Below are 12,500 nucleotides of genomic sequence, written 5' to 3' on the forward strand. Positions count from 1 at the left end.
GGGTCCGTAAAGATGAGAACAATGTATCCTAAAGCATGAAGTACTAAAAAACCTTGATGTGGCAGAACAGGAATTCAAATTGTTCTTGGTTCCTGAGGTGCGAACTCACAATAAACTTCCTGAACACATTCAACTGTGCTGTTTGTTCTTTGTTCTTTAAAATACTTACTGTAGTTAGGCATAATGCCAAATGCACATTAGAGCTTTCTACACTTAAAGTAGAGTGAGTGAATGAATGAATGAATAAATGAACGAATAGCAGTGGGCACGGTGGCTTAGTGGTTAACACGTTCGCCTCAGGGTTGGGGGTTCGATTCCCGCCTCCGCCTTGTGTGTGTGGAGTTTGCATGTTCTCCCTGTGCCTCGGGGGTTTCCTCCGGATACTCCGGTTTCCTCCCCCGGTCCAAAGACATGCATGGTAGGTTGATTGGCATCTCTGGAAAATTGTCCGTAGTGTGTGAGTGTGTGAGTGAATGAGAGTGTGTGTGTGCCCTGTGATGGGTTGGCACTCCGTCCAGGGTGTATCCTGCCTCGATGCCCGATGACGCCTGAGATAGGCACAGGCTCCCCGTGACCCGAGAAGTTCGGATAAGCGGTAGTAAATGAATGAATGAATGAATAAATGCACAAATAGCTTTACGCTAGCATACAAATAAACAGGTGTACTGACCGAGACAGGTCGGTTGTTGGTGTGTGTTGGCGGAGCGTTTGAGACACGTCTGATGTGAAACATTTTAAAAACACTAAACTACAAATAAAAGTCTTCTTTTGCTGGGTTTTTAATCTTCTGTTTCATTTTAGGGCTAGAACGATCGTAGCCGATTGTGCATCGGTGCTAACTAATGGATGTGACGTTTTGCTAATACAGAGTACTGTGTGTGTTTACAAAAACAAACAAACAAACAAACAAACAAACAAACAAACAAACAAAAATAAAAATACACAGCAAGATGGTGAAGGACAACACTGACAACACTGGATTGAGAAAACTTCACCCGGATTTCCTACACGTTGCAATTTAAAGGCGCAAGATAAAAAAATGGTGTTTTAGGTGGTTTGAAGTTTCCCCCATATTTTGGAAATTAAAATTCGATCCGATCCGTCTCAGTGTTAAACCTATGAACAATCACGTCTTTGATTTCCGATCACCAGCGGTGCTGCATTTGAATACCAAACCTCATGAACATGTATGAATACAAAAGGGTTGTGCTCTGCGGTAGCTCAGAGCCTCAGGAAAAGAACAGCGAGCTACCAAAGAAACTAAAATGAATAAATCTTAATAGACATGTAGATTGCGTGATGTGTTTTTTGTGTCATTACCTGGCGATTTGATTGACATAAAGCTCAAGCTCTTTGGGTTCGTAAGCGCGGGCGAACGCCCAACACACGTAACATGCGGAGTCTCGAACGTTCCAGCCGAGACTGCAGGCTCCTCTTCGCTCATCATACACCAGGGCTTTCAGGATCAGAGGGACCACTACAAAAGATAAGTCAAGAAGAAACATAGTTCGTTAGCGTGAAGATGGGACAAAGCCTAGGGTGCCAATACTTTTTTTTTTTTTTTTTTAAACTTGGTGAAGAGTGCAAGAATATCGAGTGCCTTTTAAATGACAAGACAAACAAAGATCCAATCAGGCAGAACAAACCAGCATCATGTTGCCATAGAGATATACAGTATAGTTGAGTGGGATTGTGGGTAATGTAAGAAAACGAGATTAACATGTCTGTGAGAGCTTAAAGAACAAAAATAATTGTTATTAGAAATTCATTACAAATGAAATCTTGGACACCGCAAGACCTCGGAAGACCTGAAGATTATTTATGCAACTGTTTCAGGGTGGAGTTACTTTCTTGAACAAAGTGTCCACCCTAAAATTCGCCGTCTCGCACTTGTCGTGTCAGCCATGTCGAGGCATGGAGTCCACAAGACCTCTGAAGGTCTGCTGCAGTATCTGAGACTGAGATGTTAGCATCAGATACTACAAGTCCTGCCAGTGGGAAAGGTGGGACTTCTGAGGATCAAACTTCTATGTACAGCACATCCTAAAAATAGTTGATCTGATTGAGATCTGGTCAATTTTAAGGTCAGTCCCTTGAGCTCTTTGTTTTGTACCTCAAACCTTTCCTGAATCGTTTTAGAGTGTTAATGGGAACATTGTCCTGCCGTTAATGGGAATACCGCTGCCTTAAAGAGGTGTACTTGGTCTTCTCCACTTTTAGGTAGATGGTATGTGTCCCAAAGGTCAAAGTTTTCCCAGCAGAAAGATTCCCAGAGCATCACACTGGCTTGTCTTCCTCCCATAGTGCATCCTTGTGCCATCTCTGTCCAGTTGAGGTGAAATAAAAACCATCAGTCCAGGCTAATTTCTACAATAACTCCATGGTCAGATCTCCATGGTAGGAGCTTTCAGTGGTGGACGGGGGTCAGCATGGGCACTCACCAAGCTGTCACCGCCGGGCCCCCAAGCAAGGCCCTCAACTGCTTAGTTGTATAAAATTATGTAAATTGCTCTGGATGAGTTCATCTGTCGAATGCAATGAATGTACTGTAAATATATCCCACCACTTGACAGTTGCCATAGAAACAGTGGTGCCATGGTAGTGTCAGGACAGAGTGTTGAATATTCCAATGCACACACTGAATGTATTCTTCTCTCCATGTTTTTACATTTGCAATGTTTTGCTTCTAGAGTTCTGTACTAGAGGTCTTCTCGGGTATAAAGAAATGTTTCAGACCCGAACTGACCCGAATCACTTTTTACCCGAACCCGACGTGCATCATTTTTTTTTTTTTTTTTTTAAGAAAGACCCGAACCCGAGACAAACCCGAAAAAATTAGACCCGAGTCCGACCCGACGGCAATTTTTTTTTAACCCGACTGGACCCGAATGTTGCGTAATTCTACACTAAAGTAACCGCTACAGCGTGGATTCAAAATTGATTGACAGGTCTGTTTCAACGAAAATTAGCTTACCGCCAGCCACACGTCGCCAGCCACATGTTGCAAGCGGTCTTGGCAAACAGAGGAGAGGTTGGAAAAGGACTCGAGTCGATGCACACACACGAAATACAATAGTTCGGGTCTTCTCGGGTCCGTTCGGTAAAAACACATTCATTTTGAATTACCCGAGACCCGATGCGGCTATTATTATACCCGACCCGTGTCCGAGGCACACGGGAAACTTTCAGACCCAAACCCGCTCGGGTCGGACCTCGGGTTTTCGGATCTAAGTGGACCCGTGAAGACCTCTATATTGGAGTCTGGAACTACCAAGTAAAAAAAAATCGATTAAGCAAATATAGTTACAGTCCATAAGTCCATAGGTTCTGAGACTTTGTAGTCAAAGTGTCTATTAAGTGTAAAAATTTAGTTAAACTTGTAAAGTTGTACAATAATATTGTTATTAATTATTATAACCATGAACATTTTATATTCATGAAATTGCCACAAAGATTCTTTACAGATTGGTTTAAACCAATGTAATTGAAGTGACCAGTCGAACCAGCCGACTTAAAAACTTTTGAGAAATATAATTTTAACAAAACCCGACTTTTTATCAAAACCACTGCTTTAGCGAGCTCTGCAGTAATGACAGGAGGAAAAGCACCACCCAAAATATGAAAAGGTGTTTTTTTTTTTAGTCCTCACAAACAGTGCTTATAAGGCACAGGAACCTGTGTTAAATTTGCAAAGAAAAGAGTAAAAACGTGTCAAAAAACAATGCTTGCAACAAAAGAGAGCAGAAAGTACGATCGATATGTATAAATTGTTATTGTCATATGTCTATAAGTGACATATACTTTTAAGCTGCTTTCATAATTCTGTGTCATGATGCCGAACTTATCCGTTACACGATGATGGGAAAATAACCGTGGACAGGAAACACAACAAAATGCTATTTTGTTTTTTTATAACTGAGAGATAAGTAAGTGTGAAATTGTAAATAACTCCCTTCTAGACATTCCCACCGAGCTGAACAAATCAGGCAAAACAGAAATTTAGCAACATGCAAATCCTGCAACATCCTCACAGTCTCCACACCCCCTTTACCCCCCGATACCGATCCTGATTCTAGTACAAACAAAGAAGAGCATGCCAAAGAGGCATGGCGACGAACTTAGGCTCGTGAGAGCCATGCTGGTGAATCGTGGCTTGGGGCCTGACTAATATTACCTTGAGAGGTGTTGCCTGAGGGCTCTACCTGGGCACAGACTCCACCCCACTGACAGCTACACAGAGTAAGACAGTCATACAGGACTGATCAGATACAGCACCTGTAGTCCTCACACGAACTCCATTGCAGTCCACGCCGTCGTCCGAGTTCTAGGACGACTTCGGCAGTCCGAAAGTTTCACCCCGAGACCGACGTCAGTCTGGAGGTAAGTGTCGTCTGCATACCGAGGTTTATTTTTCTAGCCAGGTGGCGGACGGTTAGACATGATTGAAACGAGTTTACCGCTTTGTATCCTCGAGTCACTCGTCAGGAATCGACGATCGAGTCCGTTTGGGTATTTTAATGCAATATTTTCGGTTACAACAGGTGTGTTTGATGAAGTAAACCCACCTGTTACCTGTGGGCTGTGCTGAACACAATACGTTAAGAAACTCTTTAAAAGATAATAGATGTTAGTTTGAAGATAACAGCCTAACAAATATCCACCATGTTATTGTTTAATTATCTGGGTTTAATTTAACGATTGAAGTTAGAATCCATAAATTGTTGTCATTCCCACGACTTGTACCGTCACTATAGGGCACAAGCTGACATTTTACTTTAAATTTACTTCAGCTATGGGGTTGATTAGACTGCTATAATAAAACCCTTTTGTTAGGGTATACTTTTACAGAATGTACTATTATTGTTTACGTAATACGGATTTTAACTTTTGCATTTCACATAATCTTAACATCGTCGATTACAGAAGATCTAGACAAAAAAAAAAATTAAATAATCATGTTAAACCAAAAAAACATGTATTTCACAACAGAAACTAATTCATGCAATTTTATTCCTTCGGAGGGAGCGGCAAACCTCGCAAAAGCTAATCCGAAACTGGCTCGACAACCTGTTGTGACAATGCATGACAAGCAGGTTCCTTGGGGCAGTGTCTTAAACAAGAAAAAATTTGCATGTAATACTTATAAAAAAAAAAAAAAACCAGATCCTCTCCCTTCCAATACCAACCCTGAGGCTTCTAAATCTTCAGTCTTCAGAGGGCTTTAATGAAGCGTTCTGTTGTTTTGCAGCTGATGCAAATTTTTGCAGTTTCTTTGCTTTTGCACAGAGTATTAAAGACATCATTAAACTCGCTGTAAATTCGGACCGAAAGTCACAAAAGTGAGTTGAAGTAGAAAAAAAAAGACTTGCATTTACTCTGTTTAAAAATAAGCAACTCTTTAATGCAAGGGGGGAAAAAAAAGATAATTTATCAGTTTGGGTCTATAAGCAAAGTTCTCAAAACCCATGAAGTACCGTTATGGTCATTAATCAGCAGCAGGCAGCCTCCTGTACTTCTGAGTACAGGTGAGATCATCAAGTGTGTGCGCAAGTGGCTTACAGGTGAGGTTACGGGAAGCAGGTGTCTGCCGTTTCCCACGCCGTCAGAATAGGATTTGAAGAAGAGAAGCAAGTTTCCACAGGCCTGCGATTTCTTTGTCAGAACCGCTCCTACCTGTCACTGCATCTTGGGCCAGGAGTGTGCGGCAAATCAAACAATCAGCAAAGCTCGAGCCAAAAAGCCCTGGAAAAAAACTGCCTCAGTGTATGCAAAACAGACCCATGAGTTTGAATGTGTACTGCCTAGCTTCCAAATAGTACCCCGGGTGAAAAAATGCAGGGAGCCCCCAGGGAACAGTTCACACAAGGTTATTCATCAAAAAAATGTTTTTAACTTTTATCCATATCTTTCAGGACTAATAATCCTGTACAGAGTCAACATGGAAACCCGTCAAGAGAGAAAACCGAAGAAACCACATTACATTCCTCGTCCTCCCGGGAAGCCCTTCAAATACCAGTGTTTCCAATGTCCCTTCACGTGCAACATCAAGTCCCATCTCTTTAATCACATGAAATACAACCTGTGCAAGAACTCTATCTCTCTGGTGTCTCAGCGTGGGGAGCAGACAGGGAGAGCATCCAGAGCTCCGCAGCGCGGCACTTCGTCCAATCAAGCGCACACAGAACCCTCGATGCCTGTTAAACCCAGTCCAATCCGACCAGATCACATAAAAAGCAAAATGAGAATGGTAGAACAGCTGGATGAGTTGGCAGAAAAGGTGGATGGGGGAGACAGGGAAGGAAATGAGAGTCCTGTGAAAAACGCTACAGAAAAATCTTCGGAACTGATCAGCATCGAAAGCAGAGATCCAGGAACTGCTGAGACCATGAAAAAATGCACTTCGTCATCTGCCTTTTCTCCTGTTCAACGGAAATGTGAAAATGAGACTCAACCTCCACAAAAAGCAGATCAACCCACCTCGCAGATTCCTGTTCGCTCTTATTTCCATCCGGGGTCAACCTGGGGGCAGCGAGCCATGCCTGCAACCCTCAAGCCTGCAGATTACACACCATACATGCTCCCGGAAAGAACCACGCACGCCTTTTACCAATCCTACCTGCAAAATCAAAGCGTCTCATCAGCATACTGTCTAAATCTTCAGGAGCACAACCGACCTCTTATGCCAGCACCTCTAATACCACCCAATCACCCGTCTCTCCTTCAAACATACCCCTACAGATACGGCCCACATTTTCTCCAAGTTCCACATTTACCATTCAGTGTTTATCCTCCTGAGCACACACCATCCTTACAGGGCCCGAGGTACATTCCCATGGAGATGTTCCCCCATGGCTTTGAGCCCAGGGACTATGGAAGATACACCTATCTTCAGCCAGGCTCCTACAGCAGGCCAACAGAATCCAGGGGGAGCCAACAGCAAGGAGGAGACAAGGGCACCCGCCAGAGCCCGATGGCCGGCTGTGCTGCAACAGGGTCTCCGGACAGACCGGGAATCGCAGATATCACCAAGCACCATTCCACCAACCCTCATCATGAACCACAGCCTAGCTGCCAATCAGATAGCACCACTCCAGGAGGGGAGGGAATGACAGAACCAGAGAAACTATTAAGAAATCCAAGTAACAAACAACATGAAAACAGTACGCCGAAACAAAGGTAGGCAACATCTGTGGTCAGTACATAAACGTGTAGATTGCATTTAAGCAAAGTTAAGTCGATAAACAAACACATTTTGTTTCTTTTTTCTCTTTTCAGAAATATTGTGCAAAGCACTACTCCCAGTTCGGTGCATTGCTCTGGCTGTTCATCAGAGGAGGCCGAGGACGAAGACAGTGATGACGCAGCTCCGCTAAATCTGTCAAAGCGGGACTGCAACGGATCGGTACACACTTTTAACCACAGATCTGATGAGGAGATCAACTCGGAGTCAGAAAGCAACGATGAAGATACCCCTCTAGACCTCTGTCTCCGTGCCCAGAACAATAACCAGGTCCAGTCTGGTACTACCACAAGCTCAGAGGAGGTCCCTGAACAAGTCAGTCAGTGTCAGACACCTCTGTCTGAGCAGGAACAGAGTGACCGCAGACACTCTGCGGCGTTTGCCCTCTGCCAGCTGGCCACATCCAGCAACATCAATACCGTTGAACTTCCTTCAGAATCACACAAGGACACTCAAAGTCTGCAACCTGCACTTGACCAGTGTCCTAACGGGGACACTCCTGGGACAGTCAAGTCTGAGCAGAACACTGCAGCCCAGGGTCAGAAACGAGCAAGTGACAAGGCCACAAAGACAACCAGTAAGAGGGTGCGGGTGACCGAGCCGGTCCGGGACAAGAGGAGGAGGACCCAGAACTGCTGATTGCCTTTCTAAGTAGGACCTTTCAGAACGTTCCATTTGCATATGCAAGCTTTCCAGCTAGTGTAATGTTGCAGCACAAACTCAGATGTACCTTTAACATGTCTGTCTTGTATATAGCTTTTCTTAGACTCCTCATACTCCAGAATGCATGCATAAATTTACATGTTAATATGAGTTATGATCAAACATAATTTGTGTGCAGTAAATAAAGTATTTGCAAGATTTAAAGTGTGCAGAGAATTTGTAATTGTTGACAACAATTTAAAGACCGGTTTCCTTCATCTTACGGTTCTCTACCATCACCGTGATTCGAATAAAAAAAAAAAAACGATACTCGTTTCTCTCTGTCACGTTTACAGCATTTGGCCGATGCCTTTATCCAGAGTGACTTACATTTTTATATCATTTTATACAACTGAGCAATTAATGGGCGTCGAACTCACAACCTTCCCATTGGTAGACCAGCATCTTAACTACTAAGCTACCACATCCCCTGTTAACACACTTAATTTGTACATTTAATGAACCCACCATCTGAGAGACGTGAAGGAAGCAGCAGTCCTCTGCGGCCAAGTTCCGCTAAAGCGAGGCAGCCTCCATGCCACGCATTCTCTGTCTCCTGGAAACTGGAATATAGAAAATGATGAACCTTCATAACCTGCGCTCATCCTGAGAAACTTTTTACATTCACCCCTCCAGCTTTATTCCCTGTTTACAGTTATAACTATCAAAATGGTTATAAATACTTTGACAAATCAGGTAATGACTCTTTATACCAGGTTTATTAAATCCTAATCACCAAATCCTTACCTAAAACAGTCCAGGACTGAGCCAACCACGTCATCTGCCAGCTCCTTGGGCAACCTACCGGTTACCCTCCCAATACTGCAGGTTAAAAAAAAAAAGATGACGCGATCACAAACTTTGCACCCAGAAACAAATATTCAACTGCAATTATGTTATCATGTTATAAGCAGCTCCTGGAGAACCGAAATAAACGAATGCTTTAGGGAACAATTTACACACCCTTTTCACTCATACAGTAAGTTGTGTCTCGATTAGCCAAGACGCTCTCGGAGTCCGAATTTTGCTTCGTCGTTCGGTTTTGATCTGTCGCTACAAGGCTACAAGGCTACAGCACCAAAACATGTACTGGAAGCTCATGAGCACCAATTTGCATGATGCAAACTGTGTGCAGAAGTTAGTGTACAAATTGAGATCTGACTGATCACCTACATTTGAGATTAATGTTAAATTTGTGTAAATTTGTTTAACACAAAACGCTGACGTTAAACGGCGGGAGAAGGTTGAAAATGTTCTCACCCTTTAGCGGCAGACCAGCGCACTATCGTCTCCTTGTCTTTAAGACCCACCAGCAGCTGCTCTGTAAAAACAAATAGGAAAAATAACGATCGGAGGTAGAGGCGGAAATCTGCCGTCTGACAGCTTTACCGCATTGACGGTTCGATTTTTGGTAGAAGCGGAACGTACCGATGACGTTCTCCACCTCCTCGGGAATGTCGTATTCCTCCTCTGGGTTGAATGACCCCGGGTCAGGCTTTACATCCAGAACGTTTCCAGTAGCCGCAGACTGGGCGAGGTTCACGGCCAGAGACCGGCTTCCTCTCTGGTATCTGAGCACAAAGTAAAGTCTGTATTGTCACTTACTGTATCAGAGAGTTGCGATTGATCAGAAGGTGTTCATTCGTTGTCTATAACTCATTTAAATACTTTATCCTTTCTACGGTAAAAGCTCTGGCAAAAGGAAAAGACGGTGCTGTCGTAACGTAAGTGACGCCAGGACCTAACTTGTTCTGCGGATGTTTCCGCATGATCGAACGTAACTATGGTATAAACAGTCGGTTCTTTAATTATTAAATTATTTTAACCATTGGGAGCACGATACTGTTCTGTCTTCAGAAGATAAAATCTTTGTTTGCCTGTGAGTCAGTTGGGATTGGAGTTAAGGTTCAGCCGGGACACAAACCTTTCCAGTGCAGTTGATCGTTAAGGTCTTGCTGGGGCTTGATTTACTACCTTCTGATCGGTGGACCTGAGTCACCGCTGCTCCGATACAGCGGCAGGCGAGAATTCTACAAGACTGTTTATGTATTTGTCAGACTGTATATTTATAATCACACCCCTGGTGTCACCCAGATGAGGATGAGGTTATATAATCACACCCCTGGTGTCACCCAGATGAGGATGAGGTTCCCCTTTGAGTCTGGTTCCTCTCAAGGTTCCTTCCTTTACCATCTAAGGGAGTTTTTCCTCCCCACAGTCACCTGAGTCACCTCAGACTTGCTCATCGGGGATAAATTCAAACACGTTTAAATCTATCTAATATTAATCTTGAATTTTGCATTCTATTAATCTTTATAATAACCTTCTGTTCTACGTTTAAGCGCTAAACAAAAATAAATACAAATACAGTGCTGTTATCTATAAATACACAGACGATCAGATCAGTTCCATCAGCCCTGAATTACTCAGAAAGTAAATTAACACTCTGATGGTAAACTGTACAAACCTTTATTTCCTCTTGAATTGTCCTATTGTCCCGTGGTTGACTTGCTTATAACCTGCTCTGGTCACATTCCTTCTGACACTCAGAGATGTGAATCACATTCTCATTGAAATTTTAGCTGTGATGCATAAACAACAGGTCTGAGGTTCCTGACAACATGATCGACTACTATAGTGAAAAACAGACCACTTTCTTTCTCTCTTTCTTTCTTTCTTTCTGTGTCTCACTCACTCTCTCTGTCTCGCCCTCTGACTCGGGGTCTCTTTCTCTATCTCGCCCTCTCTGTCATGCTCTTTCTCTCCCTTGCTCTCTCTCTCTCTCTCTCTCTCTCTCTCTCTCTCTCTCTCTGTCTTTCCTAGTTAAAATAACAGACCTTCCATTGCTGTTCATGAAACAACTAGTTTCAGAAAACTTGCTACTTTCCCTGTGACTTATCACACACACACACACACACACACACACACACACACAAACACACACACATGCATACATACCCAAACACACACACATGCATACATACCCAAACACACAAACACACACAACCAAGCATACACACAAACACACACAAACACACACACATGCATACATACCCAAACACACAAACACACACAACCAAGCATACACACAAACACACACAAACACACACACATGCATACATACCCAAACACACAAACACACACAACCAAGCATACACACAAACACACACAAACACACACACACATGCATACATACCCAAACACACAAACACACACAACCAAACAACCAAGCATACACACAAACACACACAAACACACACACATGCATACATACCCAAACACACAAACAGACACAACCAAGCATACACACACACACACACAAAACCAAGCATACACACACACACACACACACACACACACAACCAAGCATACACACACACACCCAAACACACACAACCAAGCATGCACACACACACACACACAAACACACACACACCCAAACACACACAACCAAGCACACACACACACACACACACACACACACACAACCAAGCATACACACACACACACATACACACACAAACCCAAACATCCACACAAACACACACATGCATACATACCCAAACATACACACACACACCTACCCAAACATACACACACACACCTACCCAAACATACACACACACACACACACACCTACCCAAACATACACACAAACCCAAGCATATACACACACACACACCCAAGAACACACACACACACACACACACCCAAGCATACACACACACACATACCCAAAAATACACACACACCCAAACACTCACACACACGTTATACTATATTCTGTGTTGTGTTTTTGTCAAGAATGGAGGCTTTTAGTTTAGATTTCAAACATTTTAGTTGATAAAAAAATGATTTAAACATTTATGTTCATCTTGACTTTGATCTCCATGTAGTCGTCTCACACTCAACACACTACTACACGGATCACACCCAAAGATAAAAGTGAATTAAAAATAACTCAATATAAACACATTTACAGCACCGTCCCAAAGCACCTTCGCACAAATTATATTTAGATGTAATTTTAATTTATTTTATTTCGAGCTCTTACCTCCACCTGGCCAGGCGCGGCTTCAGAAAGGTGAGCCCGAGTCTCTGCACCACCTTCACAGCCAGCTTCCTCAACATGGTCTGAGAACTCTCTGCTATCCTCTTCTGGTCCAGGCACTGAAGCACTGTGGGGGCTGAGAAACGATCCCGTTAACATCGTAGCTCTTTAATTAGAGTGAAATTATACCTGAAACATCGAGGGCTTATGTGGAGCTGATGATACGCACCATACTGCAGGACGTCCTCTCGCTTGCCGTGCTTGAAAAGCTGAGCCTGAAGAACAGGGAGAGGTTTTTCAGCAGGCTTTGGAGTGAGTGAGTGAGTGAGTGAGTGAGTGAGTGAGTGAGTGAGTGAGTGAGTGAGTGAGTGAGTGAGTGAGTCAGTGAGTGAGTCAGTCAGTCAGTGAGTGAGTGAGTGAGTGAGTCAGTGAGTGAGTGAGTGAGTCAGTCAGTGAGTGAGTCAGTCAGTGAGTGAGTGAGTGAGTGAGTGAGTGAGTGAGTCAGTG

The 12,500-nt window shown here is 43.4% G+C and overlaps 2 protein-coding genes across 2 annotated transcripts in view; one reads left to right on the top strand and one right to left on the bottom strand.

Annotated features, from left to right (window-relative positions):
• tbcd (tubulin folding cofactor D) overlaps positions 1 to 12,500 on the bottom strand; it is a 48,875-nt gene that overhangs the window by 25,744 nt on the left and 10,631 nt on the right. The window contains exons 8-14 of the mRNA XM_027176521.2: positions 12,223 to 12,268; positions 11,997 to 12,129; positions 9,371 to 9,513; positions 9,203 to 9,263; positions 8,690 to 8,764; positions 8,411 to 8,505; positions 1,321 to 1,477 (exon numbers count right to left, since the gene is read on the bottom strand). Coding sequence (XP_027032322.1) covers positions 1,321 to 1,477; positions 8,411 to 8,505; positions 8,690 to 8,764; positions 9,203 to 9,263; positions 9,371 to 9,513; positions 11,997 to 12,129; positions 12,223 to 12,268 — 710 coding nt within the window. The remainder of the gene's footprint in view (positions 1 to 1,320; positions 1,478 to 8,410; positions 8,506 to 8,689; positions 8,765 to 9,202; positions 9,264 to 9,370; positions 9,514 to 11,996; positions 12,130 to 12,222; positions 12,269 to 12,500) is intronic.
• On the top strand, positions 4,247 to 8,107 carry znf750 (zinc finger protein 750). Its single transcript, XM_027176524.2, has 3 exons — positions 4,247 to 4,380; positions 5,913 to 7,176; positions 7,276 to 8,107. The coding sequence occupies exons 2-3, from the start codon at positions 5,939 to 5,941 to the stop codon at positions 7,877 to 7,879; spliced, it is 1,842 nt and encodes a 613-aa protein (XP_027032325.2). The 5' UTR covers positions 4,247 to 4,380; positions 5,913 to 5,938; the 3' UTR covers positions 7,880 to 8,107.

This window comes from Tachysurus fulvidraco, chromosome 24 (assembly GCF_022655615.1).
Source record: "Tachysurus fulvidraco isolate hzauxx_2018 chromosome 24, HZAU_PFXX_2.0, whole genome shotgun sequence".
NCBI lineage: Eukaryota > Metazoa > Chordata > Actinopteri > Siluriformes > Bagridae > Tachysurus > Tachysurus fulvidraco.